At 40.4% G+C, this 24099-nt stretch overlaps 1 protein-coding gene across 3 annotated transcripts in view; it reads left to right on the top strand.

Moving 5' to 3' along the window:
• CHCHD3 (coiled-coil-helix-coiled-coil-helix domain containing 3) overlaps positions 1-24099 on the top strand; it is a 126154-nt gene that overhangs the window by 30252 nt on the left and 71803 nt on the right. For all 3 annotated transcript variants that reach the window (XM_048301824.1, XM_048301825.1, XM_048301823.1), the window contains exon 4: positions 4127-4271. In XM_048301824.1, coding sequence (XP_048157781.1) covers positions 4127-4271 — 145 coding nt within the window. The remainder of the gene's footprint in view (positions 1-4126; positions 4272-24099) is intronic.

The following is a 24099-nucleotide window of genomic DNA, read 5'->3' as shown; positions in this document are numbered from 1 at the left end:
ACAACAGAAATGGATATTTTCAAGTAAACAAAAGGGAATTCTTGTGGGTTTAGAATTAAATTACTCATCTTGTTATTGTGGCTAACAGGGGTCGTGCTGGGCAGAAGGAGAGTCCTGGGCCATAAATCCACATGGCAAAATTAACAATTTGCTTTTCTTCAACTTAATTTAAAAATGCATGTGAAAAAGATGGAGACTTCTTGGAGTGCAGCGCAGTTTTATCAGTCTTTTTTTACCAGAGTGTATTTTTGTATTTCTTGTGATAGAGAAAACTTCTTGGCCCTCAGAGATGCTTTCTTGTTTGGGTCTTAAATTTCTATTTCTATGTTTCAAATTCTAATTTCTGTTTGGAAAGTGGAGCCAGTCTATATTTGGCTTCTCTTGTTGGACTTGATATCAGGGTTGTCAGTTATGAATTGTAAGTCATTGCTTAATTGAGAAATTCTTTTTCCTGTTGCTTTGCTTTGTGTTATTATGCTGCTGTTATTACTTGATTTTTAAGAGATGTGGGTTAAGCATTTCAGGCTGTCTTGGATAATGTTCAGAAATATTTGATGTAGTCACGGGTAGATTCTCTTTTGCTTAATGTTGCATGTAGGACATTCATATTTACTTCAAAAGCTGGTTAATAACAAATGCCACTAAAATCCCACATTCCCTGCTTTTATGGAAGGAAAAGATAGGAATAAAAAGGTGGAATGTAGAGGCAGAAATGTTACTCTGGTGAAGTATTTTGTCTTTAGTCTGAAGCTCTGCTTGAGAGGTGGTTGGAATGGGTGGTTTGATCACATGTATCACTCTGTACCTCCTGCCCACATCTCAAAAAATCTAAATTAACAAAAATAGGCCTATATTTATATATTTATGTAATTACAGATATATATATTTACATATTTATATATATATCTGGGAGTATCTTCCAGAATTCTTTTTGCTGTGTGATTGCTCCTTGAGGTGACACGGTGGCTTTTGTGTTCAGCATGAGCCAAATCTGATTTAGAGCTGAAATGTACCGCAAATGTTGTTTTGATTAAAGCGACTTCAGGACTAAAACAGTCAAAAATTTGTCTTACAGTGGAGCCTAAATATGATAATGTGATAACGAAAATGCCCACATTCTTGTTATGCCCCTCTGACAGGAATAAATCTTCTGAGATCCCTAAATCTTGGTGGTTGGTTTATCAGGATTTACCCAGCCTCTTACAAAAAAATACAGATACATAAATTTTCTTCACAGCATTAAGTTAAAAGTGTTGAAGTTCTCTGTGACAGTGCTAGGGAAAGGCAGGAATTGTTGCTTTTTTTGTGTTGGTTGTGTGCTATAAACCAGTTGAGAAATGAAATATTGTGAAGTGTTAACGCAGACTTTAACTGGAGCTGCTTCTTAATGCTTTATGTGTGTTTTCCGATAGCACCATGAGAAGTGATTGCCTTGCATGCCACACTTCATTAAATCAGCCACTCTACACTCCTTAAAGCAGAATTTCATAATTATTTAGAAGGATTTTATTCAAAAAGATATCAATTGAGTGGGAAAATGTATAGCCAGCAGCGTTTTCTGCTGTTTCAGCACCTTTTTTAACATGCTTTTTGTATAAATGATCAGTGGGACACTCTCTGTTGTCTGGAGTTCCGTGCTCAAACATGAGAACCGTTATCTTGAGCCTTTATATCTGCTGTAATTAAAAATGTCACTTGAAGAATTCCTGTGGAATTCCTGGAGTAGTGACAAATTGTGCTGTTTAACTCCTCACAAATTGCAGAGGTGCCTCTCTCTATTTTATTTTTAATTTTTTTTTTTTTTTTTTTTGGCCTAGATAATATCATTCATTACTGTAGATCCAGCTGATGTTTGCCTTTATTCAGTACATGCTGAATGCCAGAAAAATGAATTTGTAATGCCAAGGAAAAAAACCTACTGGAGGTTGATGCAGGCGAGTGTTTGCGATCAGCAGGATCTGCCGAGTGTTTGTTTCATTAAGCTCCTACAAGCCACCCAATTACGGAACTCAAATAAATGAAAATTACTTCAAAATCCTGCTTATTTTGTTAAAAACTCTGCTGAATTTCAATCAGTTGAGATGACTGTTTAGGAATTTTGTTTGGTGAGTAAAAGTTGCCTTAAATGAAAGTTTGGTGGGTGCTTTAGGAATGTAACTCGTTGTGTTGTGTGATCGTGGTCACACACGTGAGGGTGTGAGGGTGAGAGTTGTGAAAAAAGACTTGAAATTTTTGCTTGAAGGTGCTGCCAGGAGCAAGACAGTCTTGGGCATAAAAAAGTTCCTTTTTGGCCTAAATTGTATAAAATTTGATAATGAAATAGTTTAGTTTTCTTTTGTAATAGACTGCAAGGGAAGGGAAGGGAGGAAAAGCCCAAACAGTAAAATGGGTGATGTAGAGTTTTCTTTGACTGAGGTGCCCTGCGTGTCCTGAGCTAGATTTAAATGAGAGATTAGGAAGAAGAAGGTGTAAAGACCTAATTTGATGTGAAGAAGAATTAATAAAAAGAAGAATTAAATGTAGACATCTGAGTGTTGTGGGGTTGTTTTGTTTTGGGGTTTTTTGGTGTTTTTTGTTTGTTTGTGAGGTTTGGTTTTGGTTTTATTTTAATTTTTCAGGGTTTATAATGTGGAAACTTTTAGCTGGATTTTTCAGCTGTTCTTTATGTAAAGTATATTTCATATCCTTTAATTGCTCAGCTATGTACAGCAGCATAATAAGAGACTTTTTTAAGGGAAAACCACTTGCAGGAGGTCAAATCCAAGAAGGATGAGGAAGGATCTTCCCTCAGTCTCAAGAAGCATTAAATGCTCTCTCTGTTGCTCACCAGAAAAAGCTGCTGAGACTTCTATTTTGACACTTCTTTCCTTTTTAGACAAAACATGATTTCTCCAATCCAAAAGACAACCAGCATGTTTTGACTGTGCCATTGATTGTATGAAGGATTTGTTATATCAATCCTGCTGGAATAATTTGGGGGACCTTGGGAAATCACTTAATGGAATTTGGTCCATGTCTGCATAATCTGACTCTTTTTTTTTTTTTTGCTGGAGTAATTGAAGATGCGGCTTAATAAACTTTTATAAAGATTCCCAGTTGGTTGCTGCGTTTCAGAGGGTTGGAGCTGAGCACAGAAGTAATACATCTTGTAATTGTCTTTTTTCCTCCCTACCTCACTTAAATGTATTCCCTGGGGAAGAATCTAATGTACTCTAATGCTGGTACCTTTTACAAAGTGACCCGACTCATTAGGATTTGTTCTCCAGAGCTCCCTTGACAACAGATAAATGCACTGAGAATATTGAAGCTTCCTCTCCATCACTCTCTCTCTCTCTCAAAAAAAAATCCATTTGAAACCCAGTGTTTCATAGCTCCATTACTGCTCTGAGTTCCGTGCTCGGTATCACAACACAAGTTTTATGCACTGAGCGATTTCGGAACGTTTCCATGAAAATGAGACACGGTGTGCTTGTCTCAAGTACTCCACTGAAGGTTTCAAATCTATTTATGGCTTGTGACATATAAATATTGAGGATTTTCTGGGCCTGAAGTTGCCTTTATCAACTCTGTTGCAACAAGTTCAATAACTATTTTCTCTCCTACTCTCAAATTGCTGGGAGAAAGGTTGATTATGGTTCTTCGATCTTTTTGGAGCTTGGGAAATAGATGAAGTCCTTGAGTTTATGGTGTGTTTAGAGGGAGGAAGGCGCTTTCTCAGCGCAGGAAAGCTTTTAGGTGGAAATTGAGTGCCTGCTGGCTGGTGGGAAAAGGATTTGCCTGGAAAAAATGGTTCCATAAAATCAGAGAAAAACCCAGCCAACCAAGAGAGTTCTCTAAATGTTAGTTAGAAATATATGTTCTTGCATCAGTTGTAATTTATATGATTTAATGAGTAGTGATAGCAAGACTTGTAACTTTTGTGTATTCAGATTTTGATACTTCAATATGAAATAAACTTCTGGATTCTTTTAGTGAATATTTGTATTTCTGTGTCTTAAAAAGCCAAGAGTAAACTATTTCTGCGACCGCTTTTAAAGTGACTGCTCTACTTTGAAACCACATTCGGAAAGTAAATTCCTAAATTTATCTAAATCTCTGTATCTGAATGTCCCTGCATCTCGTGTAGGTTGAAACAAGAACAAATGTATGTTCGGGATGAGTTTGGCAAACTCCTGGAACGGGAGAGGATCTCCTCAAATGAGCACCTGACTCGAGCCATCCTCAGGGAGAGAGCGGCCACGGAGGAGGAGCGGCAGAAGGCTCAGCGCTTTGTAAGTCCTCAGACTTTTACAGAAATCTCCGATTTTCCAAGCAACTCTCTCCTCAAGCCTGTTAGTAGAAGAGGAAAGCAGATATCTTCTCATTAATTCTTTATTTTTTCATTACTAGGTAGCAGCGTGTCATTTTATTTTGGTCAAATCTCCCTGTTTTAAAGGGTTTTGCTGATCGTTTCCAACTTGGGAACCAGCTCAGTGGAAAATTCTGTTCAGAAGAATCATCTCTCATTAGAGCTGATGTATCAAACCTTCCTGACAAGGAAATTGGAACATATGGTTGGCTGTTTTCCTCAGAAAACTGACATTATACATTTCAGTCCATTTCAAAAATCTGACAGATTTATAACTTTTTCTATAGAGTGTTTGCTTGCTGTAGTGAGCCTCTATTGACTCTTCTTTCTAACAATAATCATTATTCTCTGAGGTGGGAATATGCCTTAAAAATCTAAATATACTTGAGTGTAAATACTGAAGAAATTGGTATTTACAAGGAAATGACCTTTTAAATACTTTATGTGAGCATTGCTATGAAAATTAATGGGAATTACTTATGTCAGCAGCAACATAAATATTTGTTGGGCCCTCTTAAATCTGGAATAAAATCCAAGGTTTTTTAAGTTTATGGGTTGGTAATTTAGTAATCAATCACTTCAATAGGCAAATCTTCATCTGTGCTGAGGGAGTTAAAATCTGATGTTCATGTTATTTTTCCAAATCCCAATTTAAACCCGAACCATTTCCACCTCAGTCTTGGTATCTTTTCCAGCCATTTCTCAATGCTTTTCCACCTCTGTGGTAACGTTATTGTTCAAGAATAATTTCAGTGTTGTAAACAAATGTTTAATATTTTGTCATTGTAAAACATGGGAACAAAGGAGAACGGAAAGGAATTATGACCAAGGTACAGCCTCAGTTATATGCCTTAAATCCTTGGATTCTTAATATTGTGTGGGAGAGATAAGGGTTTTGTGGCCTGGAGCTAATGAGGAGCTGAAGATTTATAATGGGGACTATTATTTGCATAATTACTGGGGGTTTGCATCTTTTTCTCCCTGCTGTGGTGAGCTCTCTGATTTTTGGGAAGCACAAGATGAGTTTCTCCTGAGCCAAATGCAAGAGAAATTCCTTATTATGGCTATGAAACTGCTTTATTTAGTTATTTTTCTGGTTAATTTTCACTTGCTCTAGAATATCAAAGTTAGCAGTTGTCATCTTAGTTTTGATCAATTTTCCTGTTTCCATCTGTGAAATTTGAAAATATCTGGTGGTTCTTGGGTGCAAATTTATCACCACTGCAGATTTGCCATTGCCACTGTAGCTTTTCATTCTTTGAAGTGCCTACTGTAAGATATCAAAATAGGAAGAAGCTTTTGTTTGTTTCCTTAAATATGAAAATATTGAGTAATTCTCACCTTCCTTGCAAATCCTATGAGTCACCTCCCTTATTTTCCTGTAATTGGTCAGATTTTATTTCTTTGGCTTCATTGCCTACCCTACCTGTGCATTTATTTCCTGTATCCAAGCTGAATTTAAAATCTGTACCACAGGGAAATGTATCTCTGTGTATCCTTTGTCAGGTACTGTGAGTAATTCTGTGTTCTGGTAAACTGCTGCATCAGGTTTGTATTTTGTGTAGCCCAGATTTGATTTGTCAGACTCTTTTTGGAGAACAACAAAAGTGTTCCTGAAGTGTCAGTAGCAAAATAAATTCCTTTGCTGCTGCTAAATTGTTTAAATAGTGCAAAGGAAAAGAAATTGTGGTGAGAAAGGAAGAATTTTAGTTTTCCTTCGTAAAGGGTGCTAATTCAGGTTTTAATAAATAGACATAAAATGAAGTCATATTTTCCGTTCTTAAACAACTTTTAAGACCGTAATGGTTATAGTCTCAGAAAGAAGAAATTTGTAGTGTTAACATCCCAAAAGTTAGAATGAGCTCTTTATACAAATGAGAAGAAAAAAGGATGAAATGATGCGTTAATACCTGAGCTACTTTTGTGCTGTGACATGTCCCAGGAAGTGCCCTCACTTCAGGGGGACGAGCGAGTGGCTGGTGGCATGTCAGCTCCTGCAAAAACGTATTTTGGGGCGATCCAAGGTTTGCAAAGCAGTGATTCTGACATTTGTACCAGCAAAATCCAGAATTACTGTTAAGAGCTGAATTTCCAGACCCCAATCCAAACCCTGGAAATCCCTTGTGGAGTCAGTGGGAGGATTGAATCAACTGTTGGTGCTTAACTCAGCAGAAATGAAGGCAGCTGCTGTCGATTCCTTTAGCAATCCTTTAAATGCCACTGCCTGGGAGTGTTTTGGACACAGCCTGGCTTTCCTTATCCCACAGCTTTGGGGTCGTGTCTTGGAAAAGTGATGCCAGGGAGACTCTGGGTGCTGGGGAGAGCTAGGGAGGTCTTGGATCTCCTCTGGCTTCTCCCCGTTTCTGCCTGTGGGATGTTTGATCCTGAAATGAGCAGACCTGGGAAGAATGAGGGTGGGGAGGCCCTGGCAGTTTTCCCAGAGAAACTCTGGATGCCCCATCCCTGAAGTGTCCAAGGCCAGGCTGGATGGGGCTTAGAGCACCATTGGACAGTGGAAGGTGTCCCTGTCCATGGAATGAGATGATTTTTCAGATCCCTTCCAACCCAAACCATTCTATAATCCTGGGTTTTGCCCCCTCTGCTTTCCCCCCTGTCTGCAGGGCTGTTTCCTGGCATGTTTTCAGGGCTCCCAGTACATCAGGGCTGGGTGCAAGGGGTGCTTTGGTGATGAAGAATTTCTTTCTTTTCTTCTCTGCAGTTCTCCTTTTCTGTCGTGTCAGTGCAGATCTGCTTTACAAACCCATCCCGGAGCCTTTTCTAAATGCAGCCAATCTGCTTTGTAACAACTCCAAAAGCAGCTCCACTGGGGAAATGGCAGTGTGTGTGTGGAGGGCAATTGTCAGGGGGGAAAAAATGAGAACTGCTTGAACTGGCCCTGCCACCAAACAAGGTGGTTTTGTATCTTTAGCTTTCCTTGCTCCGGAGATGTGACATTTGCAAAGATGTCAGTGTGATTTCACCAAAGTGCATCCAGTGCTTGAAGTCATCCTCAAGAACTGCAGCTGGTCAAAAATAATTATTTGTTTTCCCACACACTCTTAGCATGGATACGATGGTTTTTTTCTGCCCATCCCTCTTGAAAGAGGGCTTCAGAATAAATCAAATCTTTGATTTCAGCCCAGCCATAAAGAATTTTGGTGCTGGTGTGGTTCTCTGCAGCAAAGGGTGAAGTTGCAGGTCCTTACGATGGCTCCAACAGTACTTTTATTGTATTTTATCACATAGAGCTGTTCTTTGCCACATTAATTATTGGAGATTTTTGCTGCAAATCTAAAAATTGGGCCTAGTTGAGTTGGGCACGGTCTTGTAAAGCGGCTTTCAATGTGGTGGCTTTGCCATAAATAGTTTATTGATGTTCCATCACTTGAGTCACTATGAAAGTCAGGGTAAGATGAGGAGAATATGGAGTAAAAAATCAATAGTTATCCAAAGTGCAGGGGACCTGTTGTATTTCCATCTCCTGATAATGACCTGGAGTTTGCTGTGAACACATTTGCTCCTCTGTCTGGACTGAAACGAGTTGTCATTAGGAGCCTGCATGTTAGAAAATGGTTTTATTGAGCTGCCAATGACATTAAAGTCTCATTTCCCTTTGAAGAGGCACAGAAATATTGTTCTGTTCATGTGCTGTAACCAGAACATTAAAATTTGATTATTGCTATCATTAGAAGTCTGTATCCATACTAATGCAATTATATCTATTTCCCTGTGTGTTGTTCCAGGCTTTCATTGAAGCACCTGTTTGAGGGGGAATCTGTTGGTGCTGAGGAATCTCGTTGTTTTGTAAATAATTTTCTGCACAAGAAGTTCTATCAAAAAATGCCTTGCTCAAAAAAAAAAAATTGATTGGTAGAAGTATCCTTGTATTAAAAAGCACTTTTTTTGCACTTTAGGTCACTGTGATAATCAGATTATTGGAGATTTTTTCCTTAGCAAAATCCTGTTTGAGATGTGAAGTTCTTTTACTTCTCTGAGCCCTGAAATCAATAGACAAAATACATTCCTGGCCCTATCAGAGCTGAAGTGTGTTGAGTTATGTGAGGAGGAAATTTGACCTGTTGTCGTAATTGAATACAGGTTGATAAAATGGAGTCTTTTGCTCCTCTGTGCCTGAACTGGTTTGGTGTTTTCCCCATCATCCTGGGGTGACTGGTCCCAGTCAGTGCTGGGCAATGACCTCCTCTTTGGGGCTGCCTTTATTTCTCCTGTCCTCAATTCATTAATGTTGTCAAGAGGACATTCCCTATTTTCCATAAACAGATTAAATCCTGACCCTTCCTGCTCTTCCCAACCAGACCTGGACAAACCATATTTTCAGGATGACTTCACTAGGAAATACCAGGGGGAAGAATCACTAAATGAGTTAAGGCATTAGTTCTCAGGAGAAAAGTCTGTTTACAAACCTGCGGTATTTATTACATACCTCATTTAGCTCATTCATCATTTTAATAGAAAAATGAATCTTTTTAGATGATTCTGAAATAATTTGAGGTAAACTACTACTCCTGAGGCTAAACAGGATTGCTTGGTGCAGGGAGGGCTTTTAGAGAAGTACCAGCACGAGCAGAGACTGTAATTCACAATTTATGGCAGTAAAAATACTAAAGGCTCATTTAGACCATGAGATTTAAGGTTTGGGAAGCACATGGTACAAAATTAAATCTACTGACAGTTGTTTTGTCTCTCGTTCCTCAGTTTTATGATTTACAAAGCAGAAATGTTTCATGAAACCTCGTTGAAAGTGGAGGTTTGGGGAGTTTCACTCATAAAATCTTATTTAGGCCTATGTACATGGTTATTTTTGTGATGTTTTTGTGGCTTAGAAGTAGCAGTTCTGTTGCAGCAAAAACTCTTTTTGCTGTAGGCAAGAGGAACCTGGATTTGGTCGTTCCTGTCATAGAAGACAGGAGGAAGAAGGTATTTTGGGATACTGAGGATGGGATCTATCTTTTTCTGTGTGTTTGGTTTTGGGTAAAGAGGTCTGGTTGTTTTTTAGAGAAGGAAGTGGGATACAATCAGCAAGACATTGATATTTGGAATATACACAACTCCCCTGCACTGACTGCACTCAATTTTCCTTGGAATAAACAGAATATTGCTCCTTTGGTTTATGTCTCTCCTGGCACACATTCCTTCTTTCTCTCCCTCTTTTTTTTTTGGCATTTCTACTGCAGCACTGAAGGGTTTGGGATAGAAATTAAGGTGTTTGGGGTAGGTCTTTTATGGGATCTTAAACAAATGATGTGAAACTACCACATGAGCAAGAAGCTCTTGCTGAGCAAATAAAGTTGGGTTTGTTTTTTTTTCCCGCCAGTAAGAAAAGGGGCTGCCTATCACATATGTGAAATCATAAGTGATTTTCTTACCTGGCCTTGAAGAAGTGAAACCCATTTGATGTCTAAAATTAATAAGTGAACAGTTTCCCCCCTACCTTGATAGAGGTAAACAGTAGAAAGAATTTAAAATGGCTTGTGGGTGGTGGTACCCTCGGTGCTGGGGTTGGAATCCCAGTGTGATTTGTCACATAAAATGGTAAATAAATGTTTTATTTCCTCTCTGAAATTGCCATGAAGGGCCTGGGAACCAGAAGTTGCCTTTACCCGGGTCTCTCTTCTGTCTCCCTTTGCAACGTCCATGCTGACATTCAGAATATTTGTTTCACTGGAACAATAGAAATAATTTTCTCCTTCCTTCAGCTTTTCACTTGGCAACATGTTATAGATGTATTTTTTTTTATAATTCTTGTATGTAACAGTTAATGGCTTTTTTTTTTCCTCCGTGTCAAAGTTTGACAGACAGGAAAAACACGGTAAAATGAGAATTTTGAAGGCAAGCAAAGTACAGAGAAGGAGCATTTATTCTCTTTAAGATTTCTTTTTGAATGGTGAATGTGTTTTGATAGTCGAGAAGCATTTAAAGCATGTTATTTTTTAATTCTTATATAGCAAACCCCAAGATATTTGACTGAAGCAAAATTAATCACTGTGTTATTTCGGCATTCACATGAAGATCTAGTGCTTTACAAAGCCTGCTGCTCCATCAATTTGTTCTTTGGGTTGAATTCAAATTGAGTTCATTTTTATAGATTCACTGCATAATACTCTGCTCTCTCCTCCCTCATTCATTAACCAATTTGTTCGTGCTACTCCCTTTTTATTGAATGGTAACAAAATTGCCGTGCTATCTCCCCAAATGAATATCATCATTCCTTGTCATGCATGGGCAAAAAGTAAGGATAATAATCCCTTTTTCCACACACCTTCCCTCTTTCAGGGAGCAGTCTTGTTTCTGCCCTGGAGGTAGCACGGAAAACATGTTTTAAATACCGTTCTTGGAGCGCGATGCCGGCATATAAATATTCCAGCACAGGCTCCTTTTGATTACTTGTGGGCCTTTGGAGCATGTACACCCTGCCAGCTGTGTGACACAACAAAAACCAAATCAAAGCCTTGTCAAGGCTTGTCCTTGTACGTGACATGCTACAAATACATGCAAGGGATTAAAACGTGTTCATTTGACACGAGGCTCGAAGCACGACGCAGGCAAGGCTCCTCCACTCAACAAAACAATCGCCTGGGTCTCTCTTAGGCTGGCTTTTATTCAATATTTCTTTGCTCTGAGATTAAGCTGATTTTGGGTAGGGATCTATTCACTTGTGGCTCCTTTCGAGTGCTCTGGTTATCCTCATTTTGGGTTGAATTACCAGATTTACGTGTTTTGGTGGACAGAGGGGATGGAAATCAGGCAGTTTGTTTTACTGCTGTTTGCAGAAGTGGCTGAGGTCGCTTGGTTTGCTCAGCTTGGAGAAGAGCCTCAGAGAAGTCATTTTTAAATGTAATTTTGAGTTTTTAATGTAATTTTAAGGGTTTTTAAAATATGTTTTTAGTATCTTTTCATATCAGTGGCTGTCTGGAATATGTTGATGTGCTCAAGTGCTGTAGCAATAGGTGCCATTACATCTAAAGCAGGTGTACTCCAGTCAATTGAAAAGGATATTTCAGGGAGAGGATGAGGAAAAAAGTGGAATGTCATGGTGAAGTGTGTAGGTTTGGGGGGGGTTTTATATAAATGTAAAGAAATTTTTCAGTCCTATCAAGTGTTTTTCATATGATTTGTTCTGTGGTAGCTGTACCACAATGTGCCTGTACAAAAAACTACCCTGCCTCCATTTTTTAAAGAAAGGAAGAGTTTAATGTGAGGGTTAATAAACTGGGGATGTTAAAACACCTTCTTAGTTGAGTAAGAAGAATTATTCTCCTGATAGCCCAGTCTTCTGAAGGCTGAGGGTCTTTATTTGCACAGCGAGTCACCTCAGCCCTGCAAAGTGCAGGGGGCTTTGGAGCTGGCAGTTCAACCTCCTGCCAGGACCTGATGCTGACAGTGTTTGTGTGTACAGCTGGGTGTTTGGGGAATCTGAATGGAGAACAAAAATAAACTTTGCTTTGTGTAAATAATATAAAGATTTAAGGACAAGGAGGCACCTTCCATTTCGCACAATACCTGATTTCAACAAGTAGCCAACAAAACTTTTAATTTTGAAAGCAGAACTTTCACACAGGTGAAGTTTGTCACCATAAATTTGGGGGAGCTGAGGCAAAAGAGAGTGATAATATTTCTTGTCTTGTTACTTTTAGTAACTTAGTTGAGTTTGGAAAATCCACCCCTCTGATAACAGTAAGATACTGCAGTGTCTTTTTTTAGAGATATTTGAATTCAAATCACGCTTATAAATAAATAAATAAACTTCATTACTTCTCATTTTCCTAATTATCATGCAGATAAACAGTGGGAATCATGACATTAAGATAAGTAAGTGGTTTATGATTTTGCTTCAGAGGAAGAAAGTCTTGCTGTTCCCCCTTTTCCCCCCTTGGGCCATGCAGGAGTAATAAATGAGCAAATCCAGAGTAGTTTCTGATGGATGGTTAATGGGGCTGTGCTGGAGCCAAGGGCTTGTTTCTGCAGCAGCTGTCACAATTCCGAGTCATTAACACACCTTGAACACTTGCATTCCAAAATCAGGGTATTTAAAATCCATAAAGGCAAAAAGCCATGACTTTGAGAAAGGAGTCTGAGGTGCAGGTGAGTGTTTTGGGCTGAGCGAAGTGTTGGAGTATGTAGCATGAAGAGTGTGAGTGTGAATTAAAATAATTAAAGTCATTTGGAGGTTACAGGTTGACTTTCAAACTTTATTTATGTCTTTAGGCCTGTGAAGAACCCAGTGAGGGACTTCTGCACCCTTTTTCTGGGTGGTTTCTGCCTTCAGAGCCAGAAAGCTGCTTGGAAATCTTCTGGGAGGGAAGAGAGTTATTGTGTGCAGCAATAACCAGTCATTTTCAGTGTGTAAAACAACTGAAATATTCCAATATCTCAAATATTCAAGTCGTGCCAGCAGACTCACAGCAATGGCTTCATGTACTTAATATTTTGGTGTGAGGAAATACTTCTATGGGATAACTGTCAGGTTTCCTTGTAATGCTCTGGAAGGAAGGATAATTAGTGGGGGTTATTTCTGCCTTCATAAGGGGACATCTCAGAAGTGCTCAGATAAAGAGGTCAGCTGGTCTTTGTTTTACATCGTAGTAACTCATGGAATATTTTAATTTTCCTGCTCATTTTTATCAGCCTGTTTGAAGCATGAGAAAAAAACCCCAAACCCTTGTAGTTGTTCCTTTTCAAAGCAATGATGTAGGAAGAAGATACTGAACTTGAGCAAATCATTCTTTGAACCCACTACCTGCGAGTGAGGGAATGCACAGCACAAAAATAGCAACCTTTGATAGGTCTGAAAAGCTAACTTTAAATTTTTCTATGAACAGACTTGACCTTGAGGAAAATAAAGGGATATTCACCCTCAGCACATCTGCAGGTGACACCAGGCTGAGGGTGCAGGGACATTCCTGCAGGATGGGGCCATCCAGAGGGGACTGGACAAGGTCCAGAAGTGGAATCTCCTGAGGTTCATCAAGGCCAAGGTCCAGCGAGTTGATCAGAGGGATGGAGCAGCTCTTCCATGAGGAAAGGCCGGGAGAATTGGGATTGTTCAGACTGGAGAAGGGAAGCTTTGGGGTCACCTAATTGTGGCCTTCCAGGTCCTGAAAGGGGCCGACAAGAAAGATGGAGAGGGTCTTTGGAAAAGAGCCTGGAGTGACAGGCCAAGAGGGGATGGCTTCCCACTGACAGAGAATGGGTTTAGATGAGGTATTAGGAAAATATTTTTCCCTGTGAGGGTGGTGAGTTGGATGTGGAATATCATGGAAAAAACTGTGTGTAATTATCTGTTCAGAGTGCTGACAGTCTGGTGCCTGAGGATGGGTAAAGGTGATAAGTGAGATTTAAAGATTACATAAACACAGAGTTCAGAACTGAAGTTCACCAGCAAAGAAATACCAGATAAAATGACTCCTGAAACCATGATTTTGTCATGTTTTGTTGTTTTGGTGTCACTTGCTTCACTGATTTTTATCTGTTTTAAAATCAGATTTTCCTTCTCTTCATCTTTCCAAAGTCCAGATAAGTTCATATCATGTTTTAGATATTGGGGAGAGTGATATAACTCTATGCCATGTGAACTGCTAGGCAAACCCCAGACATTCTTGAAGCTTTCCAAGTTGTCCTGAGAACAAAAAGTAGTTTTGACAGTTGGGAATTGTGAATCAGTCCTGGTTTTGTGTGGGATCATATCTGAGTTTTAATTCTTCTTTTTAAATGTGGCTACTTCTTTCACAGATTCTGATCTTAAATTGTTTTTTTGGGGCATGTTTCTGTCTAAACTTTTCCCAGTACCTCCCCTTTTTTCTTGAATCTGCTGCATTCCATCTCTGCCAGCTCCTGGAGGTGCCCTCCTGCCCTTGGTCATCCCAGTTCTTCATTTTTGCTTTCTTTTTCTCCAACTCTCTCCCTTTTCTTCCTCTCCTTATGGAAGAACCACAACATCCTTCTGTCCATATTTTCAGGACAAACTTCTGCCTCTTCTCTCTGATGCCTGGGAGTTCTTTGTCCTCTTGGCCTCTATTGCCTGATGCTGCAGTGTTCCAGAGCTGGAAGGAATAATTGCAGGCAGAATTCCCTATAATCCCTGCATTCCTGGGAGGACTTTGTGTGTTCTACAGAGCTCTGGAGGTCTCTGGGCTCCCTTATTTTATTTTATTTTATTTTTTAAAATTTTTTTTATTTTATTTTATTTTTCCCCAGGATCTTATGGAAATGGTGAAGTTCAATTTGACTTTATTGGTGGTAAAAGGAGGAAGTGCCCCAAAACTGTCATGGTGGGCACCTCTCTCCTGGTAGTAACCAGATTCCTTGGAAACTACATGAATGCTGAAACTTCTCAGCAGAAGAAATTGAAATTCTATTTATTATAGTGAAAGGTTTTCTCTCCTTTTGACATTGATGAAATGAATTTGGCTTAGGCCCTCAGAAAAGGTGGAGATGAAGTGTGGAGCATCTTTAACTCTCTCTCCTGCTTCTGGAACTGTAGCTGGAGGGTCTGTGGAGTGGAAAATGAATGGAAAGTAATTGTATTTTATGGAGAGGATGACACAAGGTTTTTGTACCAGTGGAACAGTAAGGAGACAACTATTTTCCCAGTAGTTTTCAGTGCAAGCCTGATCATAAATTGGAAGGAAGAGAGGGGGTTTTAAAATCAGTTTTACTGTTCATGTTTGGTTCCAAGGGTGTGACGTTAATTACGCAAAGGAGGAACAGAACTGATCAGGGGAATCTCCAGTTCATGCTGCCTTAAAAGTTGAGTATTTCGATTTTTTCTCTGTAGTGGCCTGGCTGTAAAGCTTTAATCCAAAGTATCCCTGCACAGTCATTGGCAAACAGAGGAGTGTTTTCCCTGCCTACATTTCAGATGGTTACAGGTGTAGTCAGCTGTGCCAGAACTTTACACCTGCAGATCTCTTTAATATTAAAGAAAAACTGGTGCTTTCAGAATGCAATCAGAGCTGTTCCAGATGTGAATTTTATGATGAAATGGATTTTCCTGAAGAAGTGTCCGTGTCTCTGTAAATGCCTGTCTGGCTTGAAGGGTTCTGGTTGTCTTCTTGTGTAGACAACTTACAGCTGAGGTGATTTTCACTCAAAAGATAAAAATATTATCATGGCCCCACATCCATGGCACACAAAAGCTGCGGATTATAAATCAGAAACATCCTGTGTGACAGGACAAGGAGCAGTGGTTTGAAACTGAAAGAGAATGGATTGAGATTGGATAGAAGGAAGAAATTTTATGTGATGAGAGTGGAGAGGCCCTGGCACAGGGTGCCCAGAGAAGCTGTGGCTGCCCCTGGATCCCTGGAAGTGTCCAAGGCCAGGCTGGACAGGGCTTGGATCAGCCTGGACAGTGGAAGGTGTCCCTGCCAAAAGTCCCTTCAACCCAAACCATTTGAGGATTCTCTGTCAGAATGTATTTATTCTCTGTAATCATTTGTGAAGAATTGGTGGGAGTCAGGGGTTTTACACTGGGCTCTCTTTTTCCTTTGGGATGTATTGTACACTCCATAGTTCTGTTAATTTTTAGCTCATTGGCCTTAAAATCGCTTTGGTCCTGTGAGTAATCACAAATTTCTACTCATTTCTACATTCCTTGGGATTGGAGCATGTCCTGCTGGATTAATTATGGATGTGGCTACAGGGAATGGATCTTAGAGCCCCTTCCCACAGAGGGGTTTTGGCGTTGTGGTGCAGGTTCTCATGCAAGGGCTTCCCTAAATCTCTGGGTGAGCTGCCTGTGCGTTCCTGGAATTTCATGCTGTGCTCTTGGCAGGATGCTGTGATAGCACTTTAAGAGAGTAATAAATAGGTTGTGTAAGTCGTTCCTTTAAGTTAGAGTTTCTATAGAACAATTTTACAAATTGTTGCATGTCACAGCTGTAAATGGGTCGAGCACATCGCCGAGTGTGGAGCTGACAACAAAAAAAATCAGGGCTTGTACTACTCAGGAGAAGAAAAAAAGCTATTTTATACTCCATTAAACTGTTACACATCATAAATAATTTATGATCAGCTTGCTCTGTTCTGTAGCAAAGATGATAAACTCGACATTTTCGGAGCATTTTAATGAATATAATCATTTTCATGACTTTCCCTGTAACAGAAACCTCGTTCCTGCAGTATTCCCCTGGTCATTATATGGATGGAACTGGGTTAAATGATAAGAGTACATTTAAAAGTGAGTCCTTGAGTCTTACTCTGAGTTCCACAAGTGTCTAGGAATGGATTAAAAATGTATTATAAAATGGTTTGGGTTGGAAGGGACCTTAAAGATGATTTAATTCCAGCCCCACTATTTTAGGCAGGGATGTCACCCACTTGAGCAGGGTATATGTAATAATTTTTCTCATTTTAATTAATATTCTGATTTTATATTGGTTATTTCTTTTATTGCCAGAAGTGTCTAAACACCTCACGTAATGTTACGAGGATGTCTCTGTTCCCAGACCAGAATATTGATGATTTTTGTACTTTACACTGAACTTTTAGGTAATTCATACACTTTCGCAAACATACAGGAAGGAAGGTTTTTAGACTGTTTTATGTTCTTAAGTACACCCTTTACTTCGCCAGTGAAATCTTGTTTTTTATTAGTTACAAACACTCAAAATAAAACATGCCTGGAAATAAAAAAATCCCAAACAACAAAACTGAAGTCTTTTGGACAACAGCATTTTTTAAAATGTGGAATTTTAAAAGCTGACTGAAATTTTCAAAATTGTAGATAAATGTGTGAGTGGAGAACTGGTTCTATTTATTTTATACCGTGCTTTGGTGCGTTAGTGCTGTGTTTTCCTGAGGTGTGGTGCCTGTTCTGAAAACCTAAAGGGGCTGAAATGGGGCTTCACTTTGAGCTGTCTGATTTCCTTTTGCTAATGGAAGTATAAAATGTGATATTCCTAAAAAGGAACTCTTAAATCAGATGAGTGATGCAGTGGAAGTGTCCAGGACTGTTTTTATATTTAAGTTGTGGTAGCAGTGCTGGGTTTAAGGATTAATACAGAGTGCCATTAATAGAAATTACAGTTCAGGTTCCAGTGTTGGTAGTGGGAGTTCATCCTTAATTTAGAATTGAGGTAACATCAACTCTTTACTTTCCTGTGATGACTGCAAATACTTCCTGAGAGAATCTTCTTTTTGACAAATCAGTTTTCATGTTTATATTCCTACACAAAATACAATCATTGAGGTTGGAAAAGCCCTTTAAGATACTCCAGTCCAACCATTCCCCAGCATTGCCAAGGCCACCACTGCCCAGTGTCCCCAAATGCCACCTCCACGTGGCTTTAAGCCCCTCCAGGGATGGGGACTCCTGATTTGGACACCTTGTTCCAATGCTCATTATTTCACTGATAGTGCTGATAAAACACTTGATATTTGTGTTTAATATCGTTATAGTGTAATCCCTGTTGAATTTTAAATGGTGGCAGAGATTTTTTGGGTTTTGTGTGTGTGTTCTTCAAAATATTTTGGTGTAGGTTTAATATCTTAGTAATAGAAGTATCACCTTAAACTTGTTTTGCATTAAAGGAATAATCAAGTAGTTTTGGTCTCTGTGAGAGAGTGGGTGTGTAATTATATATTAAATTTCTTTTTGTTGTTACCTGCTCCTTTAAAACCTCTTAAACCTGAGTAGAATATTACAGAAAATATTTTATAGATAATGAAATTCATGGTCCTCTGCCAGGAGATGACTTTGACTGGGGAACTGTCCTCGGACAAATTAGTGATGGTTCCCTTTGTGTAGTACATTGCAGAAACAGCAGCAGCCATATTAAATCTTAATCAATAACAATGTTTCACTAATTACAGGAGCGAGTTTGTATATTGGATAAATTGCTGTTTGTAAACGTTGTATTATATTAACTAAACCAGCTAATTACCAGAGCAGAATAAACATAAGGTTTGCTAAAAGCTTCCATCCGTAGCTCGGAGCAGTGGCTGCTGTCTAATATTTCAGTCAATGTGGAAAATAAGGTAATGACATTATAAATACATTTATAATGCAGGACGATTTCTTCTGAAATGCATGTAAGTATTATTGCTTTACTATGAAATATGATTTATTTAATGCATTTCAGCCCCCATAATATTAAGATATAATTGAGATTGGGGGGGGGAAATTGCATGCAGTCAGAGTCTGCATGAAAGTGAATCACAGTCTAAATTGCTTGTAATTTTAAAGGCACTTAGGGGAATCGTGAAATTTAGCTAATGCAGCCTTTGGTGTAAAAAATGGGAAGAAAACAATTGGCCAGTCTTTCAAGTTTTATTTGACTTCACATGGGTTTTTTTTTTGTATCCTGGTGACAGCCAGGCTGGGAATGAATAAACAGAGCTGCTAAAACTTTATCCCCATCTCGTGATAAAAAATAGCTGCAGATCTGTTGAGGGATGGGCATTTAGAGCGAGCAGTCAGTAAAAGAGCTGGGGGTAATTTGGCTGAAGCCACGGGAAGGGAGTGAATGATAGCACAGACAGTGCTGATGATCCAAGATGGGAATCGTTTCAGTGGTGCTGGGAATTCTGATGGTTATTGCTTTCAAAAGGCTGAAGCTTTCAGCTCTGGCCTTTATGGTTTAATTACTGGCTGAGCAGTTGCTGGTGATTTCACTAAATCACTGAGCTCCCACACGGGCACCACCAGCAGAGCTCAGCCTGAGCAATCCCACTTTTCCTGCTAATGGACACCAGCCTGGGCTTAGCTTAACATCAGCTGTCAGCTGGAGAGAATCTGGCACTGCTCCTTGTCCTCAAGCTGGGTTTGGCTCCAAAGATGGAATAAACAAGTCAGAGTAACCCCTACGGCTGGGCCGAGATCACTTGATCTCAGCAGGAGATAAAACGGGTGCTCGTAAAATAAAGCTCTTTTTGGTTTTTATGATAAGTAATCAAATGAAACTTCTGTTGAAAAGATGACTTGGTGCTTTTAAGACATTTGTCATTTATTGTGTAAAATGTATTAATGATTCCATAAAATATAAATCATGGAATCACAGGATGGTTTGGGTTGAGAAGGGTTTTTAAAGCTCATCTTGTTCCCCCATGCCATGGGCAGGGAAACCTCCCACTATCCCAGGCTGCTCCAAGCCTTCAATAATTCCAGGGCTGGGGCAGCCGCAGCTTCTCTGGGCACCCTGTGCCAGGGCCTCCCCACCCTCCCAGCCAGCAATTCCCAATTCCCAGTCTCCCATCCAGCCCTGCCCTCTGGCACTGGGAAGCCATTCCCTGGCTCCTGTCCCTCCATGCCTTGTTCCCAGTCCCTCTGCAGCTCTCCTGGAGCCCCTTTAGGCCCTGCAAGGGGCTCGGAGCTCTCCTTGGAGCCTTCTCTGCTGCAGGCTGGAAACCCCCAGCTCTCCCAGCCTGGCTCTATAGGAAATCATATCCCATTCACATAATTTCAGGATTATTGGCAGGCAAAACATCACAGGGCAGAAGCTGAAATGAAGAGTCATCCCTATCATTTCCTGTCTGCACACACTCCGGGCTCTGGTGAGCACCTTCTCCATCCAGGAACATCAGAGCAGGAAATGAAGGCCTCCAGCAGCTCCTCCTGTTCCTCCTTGCTGGAGCTGAGTGTCCTTCACCAACTGGCCCAGCAGCCATTCATGCAAACCCTTCCTTGATTTGCTTTGGGCATTATCCCTTTGCTGGAAAAGTTGGAATGAATGGTTTGAGCTAATCCGATTCCCTCGCTGCTGGATTGACATGAACAGCCCCAGAACAGTGGCAGTGGGATCCGTAACCTTTGCAGAGGGAGCAGCTGCACCTGGAAGATGATGTTGAATCTCATTTGACCCAAATTAATTTAAATCTCCTGCAATGATTAGTTACTTTGTGAGTAGTACAGACTAGAAAATTCTCTAAGCCTTTCTAATATTAACTCCAGATTACTAGATGTAATCACTTTTTTAATAAAGGAGAACTTGGAGGCTGGCAAACCACATTGGTTTTATTTTGTGTGATTAATTAAAAAGCATAGTAAAGATGAATAGTAAACATAAAGAATTGGTAGCTCCACTGAAGCACCACGGCTCCCTTGCCTCTGTGTACTTCTACAGGCCGTTGCCAAGAGATTTTGTGAGGATTGATTAAAATAGTTTGAAATAAGGCACTGTCTATAGAAGTTCAAAGTAATTGGTATAAGTAGTTTTATTAATAAAGAGAGCTTCCATAGAATGAATTCTATCTCCGGGGCTCTCAAAGGGCTTTTGCAAGTTAAATATATAATTAAGTACATTATCTCACACTATTCACAGAAATATCTTCTTTTTCCTGGGGTAGAACACAGTAGCAATTTATGGTGTGAAGATCTGTGTGAAATTTTGCTGTTAAATGAGAAAAATACAGTCCTCTTATTGTTGAAATCCAGTGTACCACGACGACTGAGTGTTAGAACAGAAAGAGGAATACCAGTATAAGCTCAGCCTAAAATTAATCAGCAGGATGAGTGTAGGGAAGGCTCGGATTGCTTTGAGGATTGAGCAGAGGATGTGGAATTAACATCCATCGTGGTCTGCAGCTTTGTGTGGAGCTTTGATGACTCCTAGGCAAGGACAAAGCTCTATCTAAAGTGGGAATTGTGAGCCTGTTGCTTTTTACCATAATGCTGCTCTGGGCAGTTGTGTTTTTGGGTTACGTCTGATCTGGTGCAGCAGCCAACATTTATTTGGGACCAGCTTTGTGATACTGGTTTGTGCAGCCACAAAATTCCTATCTTGGAGTCAGTGGACACGACTGGAGCAGCATCTGAGAGTGAATGAAGTGGGGCCTGGGGCTGCTTCTCCTTCTGCACTTGGGTCACACCAACCCCGTGGAGCACTCCAGGCTGGGGGCAGAGGGGCTGGGGGTGCTGGTGATAGTGGGTGGACATCCCCAGGTGTGCCTAAGTGGGCAAGAGGCCGATGGCACCTGGATTTTACCAGGAATAGAGTGGCCAGCAGGATTAGGGAAGTGATTCTGCCCCTGTGCTGGGCAGTGCTGAGGCCACACCTCGAGTGCTGTGTCCGGTTCTGGGCTCCTCAGCTCAGGAAGGACATGGAGGGGCTGGAGCGTGTCCAGGGCAGGGAACGGAGCTGGGAAGGGGCTGGAGTGGCTGAGGGAGCTGGAAAGGGGCTCAGCCTGGAGCAAAGGAGGCTCAGGGGGGACCTTGTGGCTCTGCACAAGTCCCTGACAGGAGGGGGCAGCCGGGGGGGTCGGGCTCTGCTCGCAGGGAACAGGGACAGGAGGAGAGGGAACGGCCTCAGGCTGGGCCAGGGCAGGGTGGATATCGGGAAAATTCCTGCATGGAATGGGCTGTCCAGCACTGGCAGAGCTGCCCAGGGCAGTGCTGGAGTCCCCATCCCTGGAGGGGTTTAAAGCCATGTGGATGTGGTACCTGGGGACACGGGCAGTGGTGGCCCTGGTGGTGCTGGGAATGGTTGGACTCGATGATCTTAGAAAGCTTTTCCAACCGAAGTGATTCAATGATTCTGTAATTGAATTATTCTGAGGCTTTGATCTAAAATACTTTTTTAAATGCCACTTAGAGTAGTGGAGTTTTTATCAAGTACTGGCCTCAGAAAGATCTGCTTCCAAATTGGTAACAATGTAAAATAAACAGGCATTGACATAAAGATGAAAAAATGGGATTTTTTTCCATGTCTTCTATCACTTCCCTTGGACAGTAAATGTTTTTAAACATGGCCTTTTCATGTATTTTTCTCTTTGAGAGCAGCTGCCACCTGCATGCTGAACTCTGCTGAAGTCTAAAGGATGTTAAAGGTGTTGGGAATACAAAAAGTACCAATTAGTGCCCAAATTATTGATACCAATCTCAGTTCCAGCAAAAACCTCTTCCTCCTTCCCAGCCCCACATTCATAGCAGTGAAGTGAAACAAAATTTAATTTACTCGAAGAATGAAATGCGGTTTGGTTTAGACCTCAGATTCACTCCTCAGTGTAAGTGTGAATTCTTGAAATAATAGTGAAAATATTAAGTGTGAGATAGATTGGACACCTGTGCTAATGCTCCTGCATACATTTCTGTGTGAGGATGCATTTACAGATAGGTAATTGTCTTGGGGTGACCTTATGATGTGTATCCCATATCGCTGCCCTATGCCCAGAAATTAATTCTTGTGCCTTTCTATGCCTCTAAACTGAGCCTGAGAGGGGGAAGGAAAAACTGAGCAAAACTTTTTCAAAGCACTTTGCAGCTTGTTCAAGGTCACACAGAGATAGCGGCTTTTTTTCCCCAGCTGGGGCAGGGGAGCGAGGAAGCACCCGGCTTGCTGCTTCCCGGGTCAGTTTTTTGGCCAGTTGTTTCAGTTTCTTTTTCTCTGGAGAGAGACTGAGAGTTGAATTTTTTTTCCCTTCCCTGGAATTTCGGATTTTCTCCCTTTTCTGCTGGACACTTTCAACCTCAGAGCACATCAGGAGGGCTTTCCACCAAGCACAGAGGGCCTGGGCCAAGCCCCAGCTCCGAGGAGACCAAAGGGAGGAATCTGACACTTTCCCAGGTTTTTCCTCCACAGCGAAACATTTTATTATTTAGCATTATTTTCCTTTTCCCGTGTGTTTGGTAAATAAATAGTTTTTATCTCTTTCACTTTCCTTTGAGGAAAATTTGTGTTCCCTGAACCTGGTGGGGGAGGGGTGGTTGTGCCTTCTCTCAGAGGATGTATTTCTAAATTTGGCCAAACTGGCACAATAATTCATTTTTAAGTTGACATCACTGCAAAATAGAAAAGATTCAAATACTGAAAATAAATAAAATTATGAGATTTTTACCATTTTATACTGCTAGGAGCAACTTGCCAGTATAGCTCTGGCTTCAGAGGGGAAAAAGAAGGATATTTTTCTAAAGCTGCTTAGTGAACAACACATTTCCATGTTTAAATACATCTGGATGGACTTGTCCTTTTTTAAAAGTAAACCCTGAATTTTCCACCTTTTCCATGTCATCTCATGGGTTTTTCCCCCTGACTTCAAGTCCATTCACTTTGGGATCCCCCATGTGGCAAATCCCTGCAGTGCAGCAACATTCCAGCTTTAATTTCCAGAATTCTTCATTAATATCTTTAGTCAGAGAAGGGTTTGAGGGGCTACAAACTGACAAGCTTTGGGAGAAAAATATTTCAGAAAGCAAACAGAGATTCCCCCCTCCCCCCCCCCCAATTAGTTGTTTTTATTTCTTTTTTTGCTTATGGGGGAAATTATTTTCAAGCTGGAGGGTAGGAAAATAAGCAGAATAAAACCAATCGAGTTAAATGTTTACAAATATAGATATTTTAACAATTCTTTATTGTTTAAAATATTTTTTTCCTTTGGAAATTCAAATTGAGTGTAATGAAAAGAGAATGAACATGACTTTAACCAATAATGTGTTGGACTTGAAAAGAAAAGAGTAGTTTTAAAGATGTAATTTTTCCAAAACCCCATAATTTTGGCTGGTTTTATGGACACCTAAAACGTGTGGATAGCAGTTTAGCAATTCCAGCCCTGCACTAATGTCTCCATGGAATCCCTCGTTTCCCTAGCACAGGTATTTTACTTCTTGGGTTATTTTTTAACGTGCCCATGTAGAACTCTACATCTGCAGGGATGGGTTGCAGGTACATTTTGTATGTCTGGAGGATTTCTTTATCTTAATGCTTCTCATCAGTCCTTAAAAATGCACAAAATGACCTGGAATTGTATTTTTTTTTCAGGCTCTTTGACTCAGTGGTTGGGAAAGATCTTTTGTACAC

The sequence above is a fragment of the Corvus hawaiiensis genome, chromosome 4 (genome assembly GCF_020740725.1).
Source record: "Corvus hawaiiensis isolate bCorHaw1 chromosome 4, bCorHaw1.pri.cur, whole genome shotgun sequence".
NCBI classification, from domain to species: Eukaryota; Metazoa; Chordata; class Aves; order Passeriformes; family Corvidae; genus Corvus; species Corvus hawaiiensis.
The sequence above is the reverse complement of the archived record's forward strand: the minus strand, read 5'-3'. Positions and strand labels throughout refer to the sequence as shown.